The sequence below is a fragment of the Heterodontus francisci genome, chromosome 10, assembly GCF_036365525.1.
Source record: "Heterodontus francisci isolate sHetFra1 chromosome 10, sHetFra1.hap1, whole genome shotgun sequence".
NCBI classification, from domain to species: domain Eukaryota; kingdom Metazoa; phylum Chordata; class Chondrichthyes; order Heterodontiformes; family Heterodontidae; genus Heterodontus; species Heterodontus francisci.
Window position 1 is genome coordinate 60,563,775 of NC_090380.1, and position 21,984 is coordinate 60,585,758.

General features: G+C 45.6%; 1 protein-coding gene across 2 annotated transcripts in view; it reads left to right on the plus strand.

Annotated features, from left to right (window-relative positions):
- Window positions 1–1,395: 1,395 nt before the first annotated feature.
- The window catches only part of zgc:113337 (uncharacterized protein LOC503741 homolog), a 73,896-nt gene continuing 53,307 nt past the window's right edge, over window positions 1,396–21,984 (plus strand). For both annotated transcript variants that reach the window (XM_068040600.1, XM_068040599.1), the window contains exon 1: window positions 1,396–1,634. In XM_068040600.1, the coding sequence (XP_067896701.1) occupies window positions 1,589–1,634 (46 nt within the window). In that variant the 5' untranslated portion in view covers window positions 1,396–1,588. The remainder of the gene's footprint in view (window positions 1,635–21,984) is intronic.

Below are 21,984 nucleotides of genomic sequence, written 5' to 3' on the forward strand. Positions count from 1 at the left end.
TGTCCACCATCTACAAGGCACAAGTCAGGAGTGTGATGGAACACTCTCCACTTGCCTGGTTGGGTGCCGTTCCAACAAAACTCAAGAAGCTTGACATCATCCAGGACAAAGCAGCCCGCTTGATTGGCACCCCATCCACTACTTTAATGATTGACTCCCTCCACCACTTCCTCTACCACAACCATACAGTGGCAGCAATGTGTATCACCTAGAAGATGCACTGCAGCAACTTGCCAAGCCTCCTTCGACAGCACCTTCCAAACCCATGATCTGTACTGCCTAGAAGGACAAGGGCAGCAGGGGCATGAGAACACCACCACCTGCAAGTTCCCCTCCAGGTCACACATATCCTGACTTGAGTCTGTATCGCTGTTCCTTCACTGCTGCTGGGTCAAAATCCTGGAACTTCCTTCCCAACAGCACTGTGGGGTGTACCTGCACAGATGGACTGCAACAGTTCACGAAGGCAGATTACCACCACTTTCTCACAGGCAATTCAGGGTGGGCAACAAATGTTGGCCTTGTGGTGGCTGCGGTGGGGAAGAGACGGTTGCCCACCTCCTCCTGGAATGTGTCTTTGCAAAGCAGGTGTGGAAAGAGATGCAGTGGTTTTTGTCGAGGTTCATCCCAAGCAGGTTGGTAACACAGGAGTCTGTGCTCTACGGGCTGTTTCCAGGGACGCACACCGAGACAAACATCAACTGCTGCTGGTGGACTATCAACTCGGTGAAAGATGCCCTTTGGTCTGCCCGAAACTTGCTGGTCTTCCAGCGCAAAGAGTTGTCCCCCACCAAATGTTGCAGACTGGCACATTCCAAAGTCCAGGACTACGTGCTGAGGGACGCACTAAAGCTTGGGGCAGCTGCAGCAAAGGCTCAATGGGGAAAGACCACAGTGTAAGGTCCCCCCACCAAGCTGAACTGAGGGGCTGGATCCATGGGAAACCCCTCGAACTGTATCGGGAAAATTTTCATTTGCTGTAAAATGTAAAAATGTAATTGGCATGACAAATGTGAAATGGAAGGGTTGTGAGGCAACTCATGATTGTAATGAAGCAAACGGACCTCCTTTGCACTGTTTGTATTTTTTGACTTGGTGCAGTTTGAAACTGGTAATATAAGTTTTACAGATTTTTATGAATAAACTATATTTTGAAAAAAAAATGTTGGCCAGTGTCACTCACATCCCATGAAAGAATAAAAGAATTGTGGTTCAGTGTCATATTTTGCTTTGTAATGTCCCTGTGAAACGCCATGGGATATTTTACTACGTTAAGGGTGTACAAAGACAAACCGTTTGGTTAAATATAGCTGGTTGTGACTTGATTTTAGAATCTGAGCTAGAACACATGGCGGCGCTATTTATTCAAATACAGATCAATTATTAGAATATTTTAAATAAAACAGAGGCACCCTCTGAGAGTTCAGCATTACCCTTTCAGTCGTTCTCGCCAAGCAGGAGTAACTGTACAGGACTGAGTGATATCTGGAGCAGCGACTTTCCAGCACAGAGCCCCTGCCCATTGACTCGTTGATACGTGTTGCTGCTGCATGAAAACTCGTTTCTGGAGCTCTGTGACGATCTGCAGATGAAACTCTTTACCCTCATACTGCTGCTGGTCGCTGTTGTAGACGGTGAGAATACTTAACTTTAAAAGGATATATTTACACTAGTTATAATATATAACACCTTGTGCATTAATCGAACTCTTTATAACTAGTTTCTAGTGATCGAATGTGAATAGGAAATAATTAAGAAGGAGGAAACAAATCGGAGGAAACATTGTTCCCGTCACTAATCTGCAAAGACATAGCAAATGCCTCCGGAAAGAAAGATTTTTAAGACGTGGTTATATTTGACAACCTGATCAGTTAATGAAATTGTGAAAATTGCTCAAATATGGTTCAATGGTTACATTAAAAAATGAATGCACTAGACATTATCATGAAAACCTAACCTTATCTTTAAAGTGGAACATTTTAACATTACAGTAGCACGAGTGTAATCGTCGAAGACATCCACCCTGAATACTGAAGGTTGCTTTTGTCCACTGCTATTTTTTCAGCTCGCTAGGTGTCTGGCCAGGTTGGGGCATTGGGTGCTTGTGGCATCACACTGAGAGGTATCCATTTCTGGAATGGATCACAGAAAGCCATTTGTTTTGGCCCAACTTGGTCATAGGCCTTCTGCTCATCCAGGAAAAGTATTTGAGAAGGGGTTTGGTGCTGTATGGGCTGAATTTTACATCGCCCCAGCTGGTCAGTAGGTGGCATGCGGCGCAAAATTGAACAGGAGGCACCGGGAGGCCTACCCGCCCTGCTCCCGCCTCCGGTGCACTTTACGGTGGTCGGGCGGTTGGTGGGGGAATGGCCTGCCTCACCCCCTCCCCCAAGGCCAATCAAGGCCCTTAAGTGGCCACTTTACGGCCGCTTAAGGGCCCGCGCCCGACTCTAGGGGTATTTTACCCGGGGCAAGCGGGCGTGCTGGGGACGTGAAAGGCCGCCCAGCGATAGCTGCCGGCCCTGCTGCACACCAGCGGGGGTGCCATGGCAGTCAGGCACAGGGTGTCCGATTGAGGGCCAACCCCGCCTCCCAACCCACCCTCAGGACCCAAGACACCCCCTTCCCCCCAAACAACCACTCCAGCCTCACCAGGGAAGGACCGATCCCTCTGGTGAGGCAAGCCCAATTTACCTAATCTCCACGCGCCATGGCGTCGGCTGGGCTAATTGGCCGGCAGCTCACTCAGGCGGGACCTCCTCCCCCAAGTGGGTGGAAGTCCGTAAAATGCGGGACGGATCCCTGGGCTAGGCGGAAGCGGGTTGGCCACCAACTTTTACGTCGGTGGCGATGTCCTGTCCGCCTTAAGGTAAAATCCAGCCCTATGTGTCAGGTGTTATCCCCTGAATGTCAGCCCTGTATGAAACCTTCAGTGTGATGCAGTCTTACAGCAGGAATGGTGTCAGATCAGGGAGTCTAATTCCGGCCTCCTCGGCATCCCCGATTTTACTTGCTCCATCATTGACAACCGGCCCTTCAGCTGCTTAGGCCCTAACCTCTGGAATTCCCTCTTTAAACCTCTCCAACTCTATACCTTACTTTCCTCCATCAGGCCACTCCTTAAAACTTATCTCTTTGACCAAGCTTTTGGCCATCTGCCCTCATTTCTCCTTATGTGGCTCCGTGTCATATCTTGCTTTAAAATGCTTCTATGAAGCGCCTTGGGACGTTTTATTGCGTTAAAGGTGCTGTATAAATACAAGTTGTTGTTGAGTTGAACTTTGTCAGCTCAACTGGGTCAGCATCAGGTCCTAGGCCTTTTCCAGGGTGGAGACCTTTGAATTAACACTTTGCCACAGGGTCGAGCAGTCGACGAACGAGGTGTAAATTGTGCAGGTTTAGAGAAGTCTTTTTTCTTGAGTTTCTGCTCATAATCACATGGCTATTACCAAAATGTAGTATCTGTCATGAACCAGTGCAATTGTGCAATGTTTTATAATGTAATTTTTAAAAATGCTTTTAAAGGTATTCCTTGATATATTTAAGAGCGGTAACTTATGATATTGATTAGTCAGTTGAAAATGGGTTTATCACAAACAATAAGCACTTTTAATCACTGTGTCAATCCACCACCTGTGTGTAACCCAATTTTAAATTACAGAAAATTACGTTCTAAAGATATACAGAGCCATTTGCTAGTTATATTGAGGTACAGTCATCAGTTTCTTAGTAAATTTAAAAGATCAAAAGCTTTTAAAACGTGCCTTTAGTATCCTTGCGTTCAAATGAACCAGCTTAAATTTTAAGAGGCTCCTCAAAGGTTTGCAAACGTGCGCAATTTGTGGAAATTCCCAATTGGGATTAATTTGATCTGGGTGTGTGGCCAATGTTTTTTAAACTAACGCAAAAGATCACAGAAACTCAAATAAAAACAAAAAGTGCAGGTCAGGCAGCATCTGTGGAGAGCGAGGCAGAGTTAACATTTCAGACCTTTCATCGGAACTGGCAAAGGTTAGAAAAGAATTAGGTTTTAAGGAAGGGAAGGGGATGGGGGGGGAATGGTGGGGAAGAGAACAAAAGGGAAGGTGTGTGATAGGGCAGAGGGCAGGAGAGATTAAATAACAAAGCTGTCCTGAGACAAAGGCAAAGTGTATGTTAATGCTTGTGCTGAAAGACAAAGCATTAGTCCAGAGAGACTGTTAATGGCAGAATAATGAGCAGCTCTGACTACATGAAAAACAGGCACATGGTTAACAACTAAAATAATGTTAAAAAATATTTTTAAAAAAGGCCTGTCATGTTCTGAAATTATTGAATTCTATGTTCAGTCTGCAAGGCTGTAGAGTGCCGAATCGAAAGAGGAGATGCTGCTCCTCGAGCTTGTGTTGATGTTCACTGGAACACTACAGCAGGCCAAGGACAGAAATGTGGGCATGAGAGCAGTGGGTGTGTTGAAATGGCAAGCAACCGGAAGTTCGGGGTCATGCTTTTGCACTGAGTTGAGGTGTTTCGCAAAGCGGTCTCCCAATCTGCGTTTGGCCTCTCCAATGTAAAGGCGATCGCATTGTGAGCAGTGAATACAGTATACTAAATTGAAGGAAGTACAAGTAAATCATCGCTTCACCTGGAAGAAGCATTTGGGGCCTTGGATGGTGAGGAGAGAGGAACTAAAAGGGCAGGTATTACACCTCCTGTGATTGCGTGGGAAGGGGATGAGGTGTCAGGGGTGATGGAGGAGTGGACCAGGGAACGATCTCTTTGGAATGCTGACAGGGGAGGGGAAGGGAAGATGTGTTTGGTGGTGGCATCACGCTGGAGGTGGCAGAAATGGTGGAGGGTGATCCTTTGGATGTGGAGGCTGGTGGAGTGGAAAGTGAGGACAAGGGGAATACTGTCGCGCCAATGGGAGGGAGGGGAAGGGATGAGGGCAGAAGTGAGGGAAATAGGTCGGACACGGTTGAGGGCCCTGTCAACCACAGTCAGGGGGAGTCCTCAGTTGAGGAAATAGGAAGACATATCAGAAGCATTGTTGTGGAAGATGGCATAATCAGAACAGATGCGTCGGAGACAGAGAAACTGGGTGAATGGGATGGAGTCTTTATAGGAAGTGTAGTCAAGGTAGCCGTGGGAGTCGGTCAGCTTATACTGAATATTAGTAGACAGCCTATCGCCAGAGATGGAGACAGAGGCTCCTGGTCAAAGAATGAGCCAGAGGCTCACTTTTGTTTTTATATTAGTGATTAATTCACTGCCACTTCTCTTCCAGGCATGCCTACCTTGAAGAAGTTCTGCTTTTCTTTCCGACTTCATCAACTTTGGTTCCAGTTTCTACCCTTCTTTCATCTTTACATGGTCTATCTCCGACACTTCCCTTCCTTGACTTTCCTGTCTCCATCTCTGGCGATAGGCTATCTACTAATATTCATTATAAGCCCACCGACTCTAACGGCTACCTTGACTATACTTCCTCACATCCGGTTTCCTGTAAGGACTCCATCGCATTCTTCCAGTTTCTCTGTCTCCGACGTATCTTTTCTGATGCTGCCTCCTTCCACAACAGCGCTTCTGATGTGCCTTCCTTTTTCCCCAACTGAGAATTCCCTCCCCACCCCTGTCCCCCCATTGTGGTCGACAGTGCCCTCAACTGTGTCTGACCTATTTCCCACACTTCTACCCTCACCCCTTTCCCTCTCTCCCAGAACCATGACAGAATTCCCCTTGTCCTCACTTTCCACCCTACCAGCCTCCACAGCCAAAGGATCATCCACTGCCATTTCCACCACCTCCAGCGCGATGCCACCACCAAACACATCTTCCCTTCCCCTCCCCAGTCAGCATTCCGAAGTGATTGTTCCCTCTGCGACACACTGGTCCACTCCTCCATCACCCGCAACACCTCGTCTCTTCCCACGGCATCTTCCCATGTGATCGCAGGAGGTGTAATACCTGCCCTTTTATCTCCTCTCTCCTCACCATCCAAAGTCTCAAATGCTCCTCCCAGGTAAAGCAGCGAATTACTTGTACTTCCTTCAATTTAGTATACTGTATTCACCGCTCACAGTGCGGTCACCTCTATACTGGGGAGACAAACACACATTGGGTGACTGCTTTGTGAAACACCTCCACTCAGTCTGAAAGCATGACCCCGAGCTTCCGGTGGCTGGCCATAGCAACACCATTCTCCCCTGCTCCCATGCCCACATTTCTGTCCTTGGCCTGCTGCACTGTTCCAGTGAACATCAATGCAAGCTTGAGGAGCAGCACCTCATCTTTCGATTCGGCCTTGCAGACTGAACATTGAGTTCAATAATTTCAGAGCATGACTGGCCTTTTTTAATATTTTTCTTTTTTTTATTATTTTATTTTATTTTTTAACCATCTACCTGTTTTTCATGTAGTCAGAGCTGCTCATTATTCTGCCATTAACACTCTCTCTGGACTAATGCTTTACCACAAGCATCAACACACTCTTTCCCTTTCTCTCATGACAGCTTTGATATTTAATCTCCCTGCCCTCTGTCCTATCACACACCTTCCCTTTTGTTCTCTCCCCCCGCCCACCCCCACTTCACTTCCTTAAAACCAAATTCATTTCTAACCTTTGCCAGTTCTGATGAAGGGTTACAGACTTGAAACGTTAGCTCTGCTTCCCCCTCCATAGATGCTGCCTGACCTGCTGAGTATTTCCAGCAATTTCTGTGTTTATTTCAGATTTCCAGCATCTGCAGTATTTTGCTTTTATCACAGAAACTCAGTTTACATTGAATGTAATTTGTACTTAAAAGTCTGTGATCTTTTGCACAGGTTGCGCTGATGTCGGGCAAATTGCATTGAATGAAGCCAGCACAATTGAGCAGAAACTCTACCCTGTGAAGTCTAGTCATTATAGCTTTTCATGTTTTCGGAGATGGAAACTTTGCCAAGATGCAACAGGATGTGCTTGCAGAAACTGTAAAAAAGGCAGTATGGGTGGATTTCTCTGTTGAGGCTTATCAGGCTGCAGCTAAATCACGCATGGAGTATTTCTGCCCCTTTTATTCCATCGACCTCACTTTGAATGCGGCAGTGACAGTCTCACTGCTGCACCACCAGCATTTTCTTGAAGGAGCACAGTCTTGGTGGAACTCTGTTATGAATAGGATAATCCCAGCCTATAACTCGTGGAGGTATTTAGTAGAATAAATAGGATAGAAAAGAGAAAAACTAACACAAATTCAGTCGTGACAATAAGACAAAGTTGCACAAGTTTAAAATTGTGAAAGGGCAATTTAGGACTGATATCAGAAACTTTGGGCTGAATTTTTACAGATCGGCGGTGAGCTTTAAAACCAGCATGTGCACTGTGGAACTGCCGCAATACTTCGTGGCAGCTCATTAACATCGAGGGAGTGGAATGCCCGCCCCCGAAGATGTAGCGGGGACGAGCGCTCTGTCCCCAGCAACAGCGCCCAGCGCAACCACGCAGGTGCCAGCACCATTCTTAAAGGGCTTCAAGCCCTTCAGGTCAATTTACATTTTTAAAGAGAACTGCAAGTTGCATTTAAATTTAAACATTCAATGAAAGATTGAAGCCCCTCTTCCACCCTCCCTCCCACAAGGACCAAACAAGTTATTTATTTCCCGCTCAGCCCCCAAAAAAACTTTATTGCCGGTCCTGAACTTTCATCCCCAAACTTTCATCGTGGAAAGGTAAGTAATTATTCTGTGATTTTAATTTATTTAAATATTGAAATTAAGGTTCTGGTGCCGAGCAGTGGAGGGGCTGCCACGAGGTCTCGCTGCTGCCTGTAAAATGGGGCAGGACCTTCCTGGCGTCGAGACCTCTCCTGGAAGGATTTCCCGGGCCCCCCCCCCCCCAACGACTCCCGACGCCAGGATGCTAGTAAAATTCAGCCCTTAGAAATTATCAGCATACAATGTGCTGTTTGTCCTTTCATGCCTGTCCCAGTGTTAGCCCTTCCTTTGCAGTTAACTAATGTGCTCTTCTTTACTCAAAAATGATCTGTATATGGAGCTGACTGCTGGTATTATTATAGTTGCTGATAAATCCCAATAATTTTCTAGCTTGTAACCACTTCAGTGAAGCTTTATTTCAAGGGCACCAAATTATACATTTCTTTGCACAAAATATACACAAAATTGCTGGTTGATTTATTTTAGTCAGGATTGTTCCTTAATATTTGGTTCATTCTTCCATGGTGTGGAAACACATTATGCCTATGAATACAAAAGTGCTGTAATTATGCCTCAAGTATGACATGACTAATACCAAGAAAATTATATGGTGAAGAAATAGTGGGATAGAATTCCTGACAGAAAGTATGTGCTGTCTGATAGAACAAAGGGAGTAAGGAATAAGCAACAATCTAATATCGGAGGAGTAGAGGCTGCATGAAGATGTACATGACTGGCCTTGTCTGAGCAATCCTGTCCAATTACTGCTGCTTCCTGGGGCCATTGTCGGGAAGGTAGTGGTAGATCTTCAAAAGGGGCAATAACAAGCTGGCTTCTCCTGATAGATTTAAACTATTATAATCGGATAAAGGGGCAAGCAGGACAGACTGCAAATTAAGACAAGGGGGTAAGGCTATTAAAGGAAAACCTGAATTGTGCTTCGATGAATGCAAGGAATATAAGGAATAAAATGGGTGAGCTAGAAGTGCTGATACATAGAGAGGAAATAATTGTTTGAAGAGTGACTGAATCTGATTGAAATTACATGATTGCGGAATTAACTTGCAGTGTTTACTGTGTTTCAGGAAAGATCAGGAAGGTAAGGTAGCAGATATTCTTTTTTTGGGCCTCCTTATCTCGAGAGACAATGGATACGCGCCTGGAGGTGGTCAGTGGTTTGTGAAGCAGCGCCTGGAGTGGCTATAAAGGCCAATTCTGGAGTGACAGGCTCTTCCACAGGTGCTGCAGAGAAATTTGTTTGTTGGGGCTGTTGCACAGTTGGCTCTCCCCTTGCGCCTCTGTCTTTTTTCCTGCCAACTACTAAGTCTCTTCGACTCGCCACAATTTAGCCCTGTCTTTATGGCTGCCCGCCAGCTCTGGCGAATGCTGGCAACTGACTCCCACGACTTGTGATCAATGTCACACGATTTCATGTCGCGTTTGCAGACGTCTTTATAACGGAGACATGGACGGCCGGTGGGTCTGATACCAGTGGCGAGCTCGCTGTACAATGTGTCTTTGGGGATCCTGCCATCTTCCATGCGGCTCACATGGCCAAGCCATCTCAAGCGCCGCTGACTCAGTAGTGTGTATAAGCTGGGGGCGTTGGCCGCTTCAAGGACTTCTGTGTTGGAGATATAGTCCTGCCACCTGATGCCAAGTATTCTCCGAAGGCAGCGAAGATGGAATGAATTGAGACGTCGCTCTTGGCTGGCATACGTTGTCCAGGCCTCGCTGCCGTAGAGCAAGGTACTGAGGACACAGGCCTGATACACTCGGACTTTTGTGTTCCGTGTCAGTGCGCCATTTTCCCACACTCTCTTGGCCAGTCTGGACATAGCAGTGGAAGCCTTACCCATGCGCTTGTTGATTTCTGCATCTAGAGACAGGTTACTGGTGATAGTTGAGCCTAGGTAGGTGAACTCTTGAACCACTTCCAGAGCGTGGTCGCCAATATTGATGGATGGAGCATTTCTGACATCCTGCCCCATGATGTTCGTTTTCTTGAGGCTGATGGTTAGGCCAAATTCATTGCAGGCAGACGCAAACCTGTCGATGAGACTCTGCAGGCATTCTTCAGTGTGAGATGTTAAAGCAGCATCGTCAGCAAAGAGGAGTTCTCTGATGAGGACTTTCCGTACTTTGGACTTCGCTCTTAGACGGGCAAGGTTGAACAACCTGCCCCCTGATCTTGTGTGGAGGAAAATTCCTTCTTCAGAGGATTTGAACGCATGTGAAAGCAGCAGGGAGAAGAAAATCCCAAAAAGTGTGGGTGCGAGAACACAGCCCTGTTTCACACCACTCAGGATAGGAAAGGGCTCTGATGAGGAGCCACCATGTTGAATTGTGCCTTTCATATTGTCATGGAATGAGGTGATGATACTTAGTAGCTTTGGTGGACATCCGATCTTTTCTAGTAGTCTGAAGAGACCACGTCTGCTGACGAGGTCAAAGGCTTTGGTGAGATCAATGAAAGCAATGTAGAGGGGCATCTGTTGTTCACGGCATTTCTCCTGTATCTGACGAAGGGAGAACAGCATGTCAATAGTCGATCTCTCTGCACGAAAGCCACACTGTGCCTCAGGGTAGACGCGCTCGGCCAGCTTCTGGAGCCTGTTCAGAGCGACTCGAGCAAAGACTTTCCCCACTATGCTGAGCAGGGAGATTCCACGGTAGTTGTTGCAGTCACCGCAGTCACCTTTGTTTTTATAGAGGGTGATGATGTTGGCATCGCGCATGACCTGGGGTACTGCTCCCTCGTCCCAGCACAGGCATAGCATGTGGTGACATTATTTATTAGAGAAAAACTAATTAAAATGGAATTGTTTGGTGAAAGTGGTACTGAGTCTCCGTAGACAAAATTTAAAAAACAATAAAGGGAAATTATTAGTAATAGGGATATGCTACATGTCACTAAACAATTCAGGGGAGGTTGATGTAGTTTTGTGATTGGCAATGAGATAGATGAGTGCTAAGTCTTCAGTAGTCATCCTGGGGGATTTCTGTCTTCCTCATGGTGACTGAAGTGCACAATGGGGACAATCTGCATTTGAGTGGGAATTTATTGAAATTCTGAAGGCCTTGTTTCTAAAACAGTATATTCAGGAAACCACAAAAGATACTGAACTTTTAAATTGAGTTCTAACAAATGAAGGTGGAACAATAAGCAAAGTCAAAGGAAACATTTGGCCATGACATTTTGATATTCAAGGTAGACATAGGGATAGAAAATAAAAGTAAGTTAATTAAAAAGCTTAATTTTAAACAAGCTGATTTTAATGGTATGTGAGAAAGTATAGAAATAGTAAAATGGGAAGAAATATTCTGGGCGGAGGACTACTCTGGAATGGCGAACAGTCTCCTCAGTTACAGCAGGGCCTCCATTTTTCCAGACATTAAGCATCAGGATCAAGTGCTCTGCACTCTGACAATAGCTCAATAAATTCTTTCCCCTTTTACTACAGTTATTTGCCAGGCGGCATTGTCAGCAAGATCTTTTGCTCCAAAAATGTTTTATTCGTATATCACAACATAAGTAGTCTCAACAAATGCAGGAAAAAATAGAATTTCAAGACCCACTGTTTGGGTTGTAGTAGGTGGGTCTTGGGGATCCCTTGGGTTATTTCCACGCTGACTCAGTAGGCTAAGGGACCCAAGTTTTCAAGTATGTGGTTCAAAAGAAACCATTACTGACATCTCTCTTTTTAAAAAAAATTGTTCAAATGTATAATCAGTGTTATCAATAAATCGAGTTGGGTTGCATTTGTGTGTAAGTTCTGGCAGGTAATTTTGTAGTCTGGTTTGAAATGTGGGGTATAGCAGATTCAACACTGAAAACATCAAATCATTGTGAAGCAGCAATCAACAAAGAAATAGAGGGGGTAAAAGTGGTCCTCACCAGTATTGTGAAACAAGCGCATAACGAATTTTTAACCCATTTTACACCACACCCAATTTTGTATTTCATTCTCTTCATTGGATAGAAAATTGGATATGGAGTCAGATGGGCTGCGGATTCACTACGAGCCCTTTTGCACGACTGGTGTGGACAAATTTCACCCCAAGAGAGTTGAACGATATAACCAAAAAGTTGAATACCAATAAGAGGATATCATGTTAGAACTCTACAATGCTCAATCAGATTACAAACTTGGTAACAGGTCAGTCACTGAGTCACAAATGTAACGTTCGAATTGTGGAAGCAATGCAGAATCCTAGTGACAGATGTAAGACCCCCTACCTGGTCTAAAGGCTCTAGCCTTTACTCTGGGTATCAACTTGGATACTGTTCCATTAGATGTGCGACACCTTTATTATACCACTAAGCAATAGTATGTTTGATAATACCGGTTGCTTAGCAGCCCTGCAAGCCAAAGTCCATCTCAGTGGTCAATCCGCTGATGAATCTTCTGTGCGTGACTTCCAGATGGTTGAGCATGCCACCCCAACCACTGCAGCAAAGATGTTCCTGTGAGGTTTTTATACTTTTTTTTTGCTATGGCCCTGCTCCATATAAGGTAAAATCTGTCTTTTACTCTGTCAATTGGTCTGCACTTACCTACATGTTTTTTTCAAAACAAGCTAATTACCTCACCAAGTGATGGCCAACTTGGGCTCAGACAGGAATTTCAAGACCCACTGTTTCAGGTAACAAGACAGTTTCTCTATTCATTATCTCTAGCACCATTATCAATTGGTCTGCAGACAGGCTTTTTTTTAGTTCTTAATGAGCAAGGCCTGGATCTCTTCCTGGATGCTAGCACTTTTACAGTTTAATTAATTTTGCAGACCTTGCTAATTCTAGCAAGGCTCTGTCATGACCAAAATTGACCATCCTGCCTTGCACCTTCAGGCCCACAATACATTTCAGTAGGTGTCTACGGTCTGGGTGCTTTGATCCACGTTGCCACCATGAAACAGACACCACACACACAGGACTCCACCACAACCGGTCTACATTCATTAATACAAAAGAAATAAAGGGACAGTTACATGGTTAAAAAGTGATTGTACATTAAAAGGTAAAATAATATATTGGCTCACACAGAAGGCTGAGATATAAAGAAATATATAGATAGAAAAACATGGGCTGTTCAGCCTGAAAAAGAACTGATTAAGAATAAAGCCAATATTGTTTTCCCCATGGCTGTCTAAAATATGGCAGGATTGAGGCAGAGAATGATGGAAATGTGACTGGTGAGACCTTGCCTTCCTTTCACCCGAGTTGGGACTGCCACACCAATCGCATGCAATGGCATTGGAGTGGGAAGATTTCTCTTCAATCCACTCCATTTATTGTCACTTCCAGAAGTTACCATGTCGAAGATGGCAGTAGACATTGGGAAGTATGCAGAATTGGCCTGGATTCCTCCTACAGTGGGAGATGGTCTTGTAGTGGCCTCCTCACCCTCCCATTTGGCCCCCAGTCATTTACCTGTTTAGTTCCTGTTCTCTGCTGAGGCTTATAAGGCTGAAGCTAAATTACGCATGGAGTACTTCTGTCTCTTTTATTTTACCCACCTCACTTTGAATACAGCAGTGACAGTCCCACTGCTGCACCACCAGCATTTTCCTGAGGGAGCACAGTCTTGGTGAAACTCTGTTGTGAAGAGGATAATCCCAGCCTAAAACTCGTGGAGGTATTTAGTATAATAAATAGGATAGAAAAGAGAAAAACTAACACAAATTCAGTTGTGACAATAAGACAAGGGGACACAAATTCAAAATTGTGAAAGGGCAATTTAGGACTGATATCGAAACCTTGGGCTGAATTTTCAAGGATCAGTGGTGAGTTTTAAAACCAATGTGTGCAACGTGGAGCTGCTGCGAGTCAGTAACATGGAAGGAGCGGAACGCCATCCCCCCCCGAAGATGTAGGGGGGCAAGCGCGCCATCCCTGGCAACGGCGTCCAGCGCAACCACGCAGGTGCCGGCGCCATTTTTAAAGGGCTTCAAGCCCTTCAGTTCCATTTACATTTATAAAGAGAACTGCCCCTCTTCCACCCTCCCCCCCACAATGACCAAACAAGTTATTTATTTCCTGCTCAGCCCCCAAAAAAACATTTTTGCCGGTCCTGAACTTTCACCCCCAAACTTTAATATCTTTGACCTTCAACCCCTACCCACCATCCCATCAGCCAATAGTAACTGTCCCCTCTCCCCGCCCCCCCCCAACCCTGAAAACTTCACTCCTGGCCCCTCCCCACCAGTGTTCCAGCACAGATCTCTGAATGGAGATCCGAAGGCGCAAGTCTTCTGGCAACTGACCAGAATATCGGTGTGGGACGGCCGTCGTGGAAAGGTAAGTAATTATTCAGTGATTTTAATTTATTTAAATATTGAAATTAAGGTTCTGGTGCCAAGCGGCGGAGGGGCCGCCACAAGGCCTTGCCGCTGCCGGTAAAATGGAGCAGGGCCTTCCCGGCGTCGAGGCCCATGGCGGGCCTCTCCCGGAAGGATTTCCCACCATGACCCCCAACGTCAGGATGCTAGTAAAATTCAGCCCTTAGAAATTATCAGCACACAGTGTGCTGTTTGTCCTCTCATGCCTGTCCCAGTCTTAGCTCTTCATTTGCAGTTAACTAATGTGCTCTTCTTTACCCAAAAAATGATCAATATATGGACCTGACTGCTGGTATTATTATAGTTGCTGATAAATCCCAATAATTTTCTAGCTTGTAACCGCTTCAGTGAAGCTTTATTTCAAGGGCACCAAATTATACATTTCTTTGCACGAAATATACAAATTTTGTTTATTGCTGGTTGATTTCTTTTAGTCAGGATTGTTCCTTAATATTTGGTTCATTCTTCCATGATGTGCGAACCCATTCTTCTTTGGCCTCCTTATCTCGAGAGACAATGGGTAAGTGCCTGGAGGTGGTCAGTGGTGTGTGGAGCAGCGCCTGGAGTGGCTATAAAGGCGAATACTAGAGTGACAGACTCTTCCACAGGTGCTGCAGATAAAATTGGTTGTCAGGGCTGTTTCGCAGTTGGCTCTCCCCTTGCGCTTCTGTCTTTTTTCCTGCCAACTGCTAAGTCTCTTCGACTCGCCACACTTTAGCCCCACCTTTATAGCTGCCCGCCAGCTCTGGCGAACGCTGGCAACTGACTCCCACGACTTGTGATCAATGTCACAGGACTTCATGTCGCGTTTGCAGACGTCTTTAAAGCGGAGACATGGACGGCCGGTGGGTCTGATACCAGTGGCGAGCTCGCTGTACAATGTGTCTTTGGGGATCCTGCCATCTTCCATGCGGCACACTGGCCAAGCCATCTCAAGCGCCGCTGACTCAGTAGTGTGTACAAGCTGGGGATGTTGGCCGTCTCGAGGACTTCTGTGTTGGAGATACGGTCCTGCCACCTGATGCCAAGTATTCTCCGGAGGCAGCGAAGATGGAATGAATTGAGACGTCGCTCTTGGCTGACATACATTGTCCAGGCCTCGTTGCCATAGAGCAAGGTACTGAGGACACAGGCTTGATACACTCGAACTTTTGTGTTCTGTGTCAGTGCGCCATTTTCCCACACTCTCTTGGCCTGTCTGGACATAGCAATGGAAGCCTTTCCCATGCGCTTGTTGATTTCTGCATCTGGAGACAGCTTACTGGTGATAGTTGAGCCTAGGTAGGTGAATTCTTGAACCACTTCCAGAGCATGGTCGTCAATATTGATGGATGGAGCATTTCTGACGTCCTGTCCCATGATGTTCGTTTTCTTGAGGCTGACGGTTAGGCCAAATTCGTTGCAGACAGCCGCAAACCTGTCGATGAGTCTCTGCAGACACTCTTCAGTGTGAGATGTTAAAGCAGCATCGTCAGCAAAGAGGAGTTCCCTGATGAGGACTTTCCGAACTTTGGACTTCGCTCTTAGACGGGCAAGGTTGAACAACCTGCCCCCTTATCTTGTGTGGAGGAAAATTCCTTCTTCTGAAGACTTGAACGCATGTGAGAGCAGCAGGGAGAAAAAAATCCCAAAAAGTGTGGGTGCGAGAACACAGCCCTTTTTATCGCCACTCAGGATAGGAAAGGGGTCTGATGAGGTGTCGCTCTGTTGAATTGTGCCTTTCATATTGTCATGGAATGAGGTGATGATACTTAGTAGCTTTGGTGGACATCCAATCTTTTCTAGTAGTCTGAAGAGACCACGTCTGCTGACGAGGTCAAAGGCTTTGGTGAGATCAATGAAAGCAATGTCGAGGGGCATCTGTTGTTCGCGGCATTTCTCCTGTATCTGACGAAGGGAGAACAGCATGTCAATGATCGATCTCTCTGTACGAAAGCCACACTGTGCCTCAGGGTAGACGCGCTTGGCCAGCTTCTGGAGCCTGTTTAAAGCGACTCGAGCAAAGACTTTCCCCACTGTGCTGAGCAGGGAGATTCCACGTTAGTTGTTGCAGTCGCCGTGATCACCTTTGTTTTTATAGAGGGTGATGATATTGGCATTGCGCATGTCCTGAGGTACTGCTCCCTCGTCCAAGCACAGGCAAAGCAGTTCATGTAGTGCTGAGAGTATAGCAGGCTTGGCACTCTTGATTATTTCAGGGGTAATGCTGTCCTTCCCAGGGGCTTTTCCGCTGCTAGAGAATCAATGGCATCACTGAGTTCCATTATGCCTATGAATACAAAAGTGCAGTAATTATGCCTCAAGTATGACATGACTAATACCAAGAAAATAATATAGTGAAGAAATAGTGGGATAGAATTCCTGACAGAAAGTATGTGATGTCGATTAGAACAGAGTGAGTAAGGAATAAGCAGCAATCTAATATCAGAGGAGTAGAGACTGCATGAAGATGTACATGACTAGTCTTGTCTGAGCAATCCTGTCCAATTACTGCTGCTCCCTGAGGCCATTATAGAAAAGGTAGTGGTAGATCTTCAAAAGGGGCAATAACAAGTTGGCTTCTCCTGATGGAGGAGGAGGTCCTTGTATCACCCTCCTCACCCTCCATTCCACTCTAGGGTTGCCAACCATCCAGGATTGACCTGGAGTATTCAAGAATTAAAAATGAATCTACTCGACATTGCTGAAAGCAATCCATGAATAAAAATCATAGGAATATTAAAAATAATAATTCCTGTTGAGCACTTTAATTTATTAGTTCTAAAATTGTTCGAGATGGAAAAAAGGCTATTTGACTAGGTGTGGTGGTTGGAAGTCGGAAATCATGTGGTGAAAGCTCCAGGAATACATCCAATCATGTTGGAAACCCTGTTCTGGCCCTTGTTACCTTTTTGTACTGAACTTCCTATCTTCAGGGTAGATTTGGACCAGTAACTGACCGTCCACTAGTTCTCTGCAGCATCACTGGAAATTCATGACCAAACAATGGCGGGCTCACTCTTCATGGCGAGAAGCCCTCTGTGCATATGGGCTGAACCCCCAAATTGGGAAATTGGCTCAGGTTTCCATTAGTGCTGTAGGGTTGAGTGAAATTCCCGCTCGACTAGAAGACGGGTGCTGGGAGGATAATCCCAGCACCTTTGTCTAAACTGGACTTAACCTCTGATCTCCCCCAAATTGCTTATGCTCAGGAATTCCCCATTTGAGGTGCCAATCAAGGCTATCACCTCGAATCAGAAACCTTCTACATGGTTTCTACACAGCCTATACAACTAAGACCTTAGGCTGTGCTCACATGAATTAAACAATTTCCAAACTATTAGTTGTGAATGGCACGGAAATATCTAAATAAGCTCCGCCACCATTTTCTCAAGCTGAATTGGTGCGCAAGAAGAAGCAATTCTCCAGCTGATTTATCTGAATCTAATCCATGCTCCAAGAAGCAGAGTTTGTTCAGATTTAATTCCTTGAGGTGAATTTAATGTAAGATTATCATAATATAAATGAATTCAAAATCTCAGAATAGCCTGTGGTATAAAAGTCTGAAAGGGTTAATGTTTGAGACAGTGAGAGTAATCCCTTCCACTGTAGTGGTGATGATGATGTAATAGTTACAGGGGTAATTGGCTTGGAAGAAGCAAGAAGCATCATGAGAGGTGCTAGCCAGACATGCTTAAGGAGAGTGTATATAATAGTGTAAATGCAATGGGCTGAATCTTCTGTGCTCGCCGCCAATGTTGGCGAAATACGACAGTCCGGACAGTCATGGAAGCACGCAATCTACCGTGCAGCAGCTTATTTGAATAGCCAGGGTGGGCCACCCACTCCCCCCGCCGATCACATGGAGGGGGCGAGCTGTCCATCCCCAACAATGGTGTCAGCTGCATGTGCGCAGGTGCTGACTCCATTTTTAAAGGGCTGTCAGCCCTACCAGGAGATTTAAATATTTAAAGATAAAGTGAATAATAACCATAAAATTATTACATTTCTCTTCCCCCCCCAAAAAGATATACCTTTACAATTTGACCTTCCCCCACCACCAAACTGCATAAACTTTAACCTCAAACCCTTCCCACCATCGCCTATACCCATGACATTAATTTGACCCCTTAGCTCCTCTCCCGCACTGAGAAACTTACCTCCTCCCCCCTCCCCACCAGTGTGGTGCCTTGTTTCCCCAGACAGGAATCCAAAGGCATGGGAGTGCCGGCACTGGGCTGAAGATCAGAGCGGGAATTTTGGCGGTGAGGTAAGTATCATTAATTCATTAATTTTCATTTATTTAAATATGCAAATATATAAACACTGGCGGGCAAGATAAAGGAAAATCCCAAGGCGTTTTATAAGTATATTAAGGGAAAGTGGATAACCAGGGGAAGAGTAGGGCCCATTCGGGACCAAAGTGGCAATCTGTGTGGAGCCGGAGGATATAGGTGAGGTTTTAAATGATTGCTTTTCATCTGTGTTCTCTGTGGAGAAAGACGATGCAGGTGTAGAGATCAGGGAGGGGCATTGTGATATACCTGAACATATTAGCATTGCAAGGGAGGAAGTATTAGCGGGCTTAAAAGTGGATAAATTCCCAGGGCCAGATGAGATGTATCCCAGGCTGTTATGTGAGGCAAGGAGATTGCAGGGGCTCTGACACAAATTTTCAAGTCCTCTCTCGTCACGTGAGAGGTGTCAGAGGACTGGAGGACAGTGAATGTGAAACCATTATTCAAGAAGGGTAGTAGGGATAAACCAGGTAATTACAGGCCGGTGAGTCTAACATCAGTGGTAGGGAAACTATTGGAAAAATTCTGAGGGACAGGATTAATCTCCACTTGCAGAGGCAGGGATTAATCAGGCATAATAATAAAAGCAAAATACTGCGGATGCTGGAAATCTGAAACATAAACAAGAAATGCTGGATTCACTCAGCAGGTCTGGCAGCATCTGTGGAAAGAGAAGCAGAGTTAACGTTTCGGGTCAGTGACCCTTCTTCGGAACTGACAAATATTAGAAAAGTCACAGATTATAAACAAGTAAGGTGGGGGTTGGGCAAGAGATAACAAAGGAGAAGGTGCAGATTGGACCAGGCCACATAGCTGACCAAAAGGTCACGGAGCAAAGGCAAACAATATGTTAATGGTGTGTTGAAAGACAAAGCATTAGTACAGATTAGGTGTGAATATACTGAATATTGAACATCAGCAAGTGCAAACCTGAAGAAAAACAACCTGAAAAAAACAGTGGGTAAGCAAACTGAACAAACTAAGATGAAATGAAATAAATGCAAAAAAAGATTGTAAAAAATGTAAAAAGGAATGCAAAAAAAAAGGAAGAAAAAATAACTAAAAATGACTAAAAATGAAAGTAAAGTGGGGGGCTGTCATGCTCTGAAATTATTGAACTCAATGTTCAGTCCGGCAGGCTGTAGTGTGCCTAATCGGTAGATGAGATGCTGTTCCTCGAGCTTGCGTTGATGTTCACTGGAACACTGCAGCAATCCCAGGACAGAGATGTGAACATGAGAGCAGGGGGGAGTGTTGAAATGGCAAGCAACCGGAAGCTCAGGGTCCTGCTTGCGGACTGAGCGGAGATGTTCCGCAAAGCGGTCACCCAGTCTGCGCTTGGTCTCCCCAATGTAGAGGAGACCACACTGTGAGCAGCGAATACAGTATACTACATTGAAAGAAGTACAAGTAAATCGCTGCTTCACCTGAAAGGAGTGTTTGGGACCTGGGATAGTGAGGAGAGAGGAGGTAAATGGGCAGGTATTACACCTTAATCAGGCATAGTCAGCATGGCTTTGTCAGGGGGGGATTGTGTCTAACAAACCTGATTGAATTTTTTGAGATGGTGACTAGATGTGTAGATGTGGGTAAAGCAGTTGATGTAGTCTACATGGACTTCAGTCAGCTGTTGATAAGGTCCTGCATAGCAGATTAGTCAAGAAGGTAAGAGCCCATGGGTTCCAGGGCAATTTGGCAAATTGGATCCAAAATTGGCTTAGTGGCAGGAGGCAGAAGGTGATGGTCGAGGGTTGTTTTTGCGAGTGGAAGCCTGTGACCAGTGGTGTACCGCAGAGATCGGTGCTGGGACCCTTGCTGTTTGTAGTGCACATTAATGATTTAGGCATGAATATAGGACGTATATCAGTAAGTTAGCAGATGACATGAAAACTGGTGGTGTCGTAAATAGTGAGGAGGTAAGCCTTAGATTACAGGACAATATAGATGGGCTGGTAAGATGGGCAGAGCAGTGGCAAATGGAATTTAATCCTGAGAAGTGTGAGATGATGCATTTTGGGAGGACTAACAAGGCAAGGGAATATACAATGGATGGTAGGACCCTAGGAAGTACGGAGGGTCAAAGGGACCTTGGTGTACTTGTCCATAGATCACTGAAGGCAGCAGCACAGGTAGATAAGATAGTTCGGAAGACAGATGGGATACTTGCCTTTATTAGCCAAGTCATAGAATATAAGAGCAGGGAGGTTACGATGGAGCTGTATAAAACCTAGTTAGGCCACAGCTGGAGTTCTGTGTACAGTTCTGGGCACCACACTATAGGAAGGATGTGATTGCACTGGAGAGGGTGCAGAGGACATTCACCAGGATGTTGCCTGGGCTGGAGCATTTCTGCTATGAAGAGAGACTGGAAAGGCTATGGTTGTTTTCCTTAGAGCAGAGAAGGCTGAGGGGGGACATGATTGAGGTATGCAAAATTATGAGGGGCATTGATAGGTTAGAATGGAAGAAACTTTTTCCCTGAGTGGAGGGGTCAATAACCAGGGGACATAGATTTAAGGTCAGGGGCAGGAAGTTTAGAGGGGATTTGAGGAAAAAAAATTTCAGCCAGAGGATGGTTGGAATCTGGAACACACTGCCTGAAGGGGTGGTAGAGGCAGGAACCCTCACAACATTTAAGAAGTATTTAGATGAGCACTTGAAATGCCATAGCATACAAGGCTACAGGCCAATTGCTGGAATATGGGATTAGAATAGTTAGGTGCTTGATGGCCGGCACAGACACGATGGGCCGAAGGGCCTGTGTCTATGTTGTATAACTCTATGACTCTATTATGCCATTTTCCCATGCCATCCCCCATAACAATTACACTAACAATTTTCCCTTTCCCACCAAAATACTTACCCTTTTACATCTGACCTTCGCACCTGCCCCCCCACCGCCCACACTACACAATGTTTCAGGTTCACCCCTTCCCACCATCCCCTACACCCATATGCTTTTTTGACCCCATCCTCCCCTGCCCTGACAAATTTACCTCCTCCCCCCTCCCGACCTGAGTGGTGCAGGAGTGCTGGCCGCTGCGTCGAAGATTGAGGCGTGCCCTCAAGATTGGAAGTAGTATTTTTAAATTTATTACTTTTATTGACTTGCATATTTAAATTGTGCTCCCGTCCCCCGGCAGTGGAGGGGGTGGCCATGGAGCGTCACCGCCACTGGGAGATCGAGCCGGGCCCTGCTGGCATCGAGGTTCATCACGGACCTCATTTGGAGCCATTTTCAGGCCCCCTCCCCTCCGCCACGTATCACGCGTTGAGTACTTGTTAAAATTGGTCCATTGTCTAATGGCACACTGGGCAGGCGAATCAGGGAGAAAACCAATCCCTCACGAAGGGCGGGTCTGGAGTTGGCGGCCATTACGCAAGGACACCATGCAGCTGAAGCATGGAAAAACCTCCAAAAAGCACGAGAACTCCGAAAAGAGTGCGAAACCTCAAAAAAGAGCGGGAATACCTCCACTAAAGCAATGAAAATTTCTAAACCCCAGAGAGTTTAACAAAGGATAGATTCAAAATATGCAATGCCTGAAAGCTTTCAGAATTCGGAAGGACCCAACCAGATACAGAATTGGTCAATGTGGAGAAAAAGATTTCTAATATTTAGAATAGCTTCTCTGCTACACACCAAATCTCAAGCAGAGGAAGCAAATACTCTACTCCATGGGTGCAATTG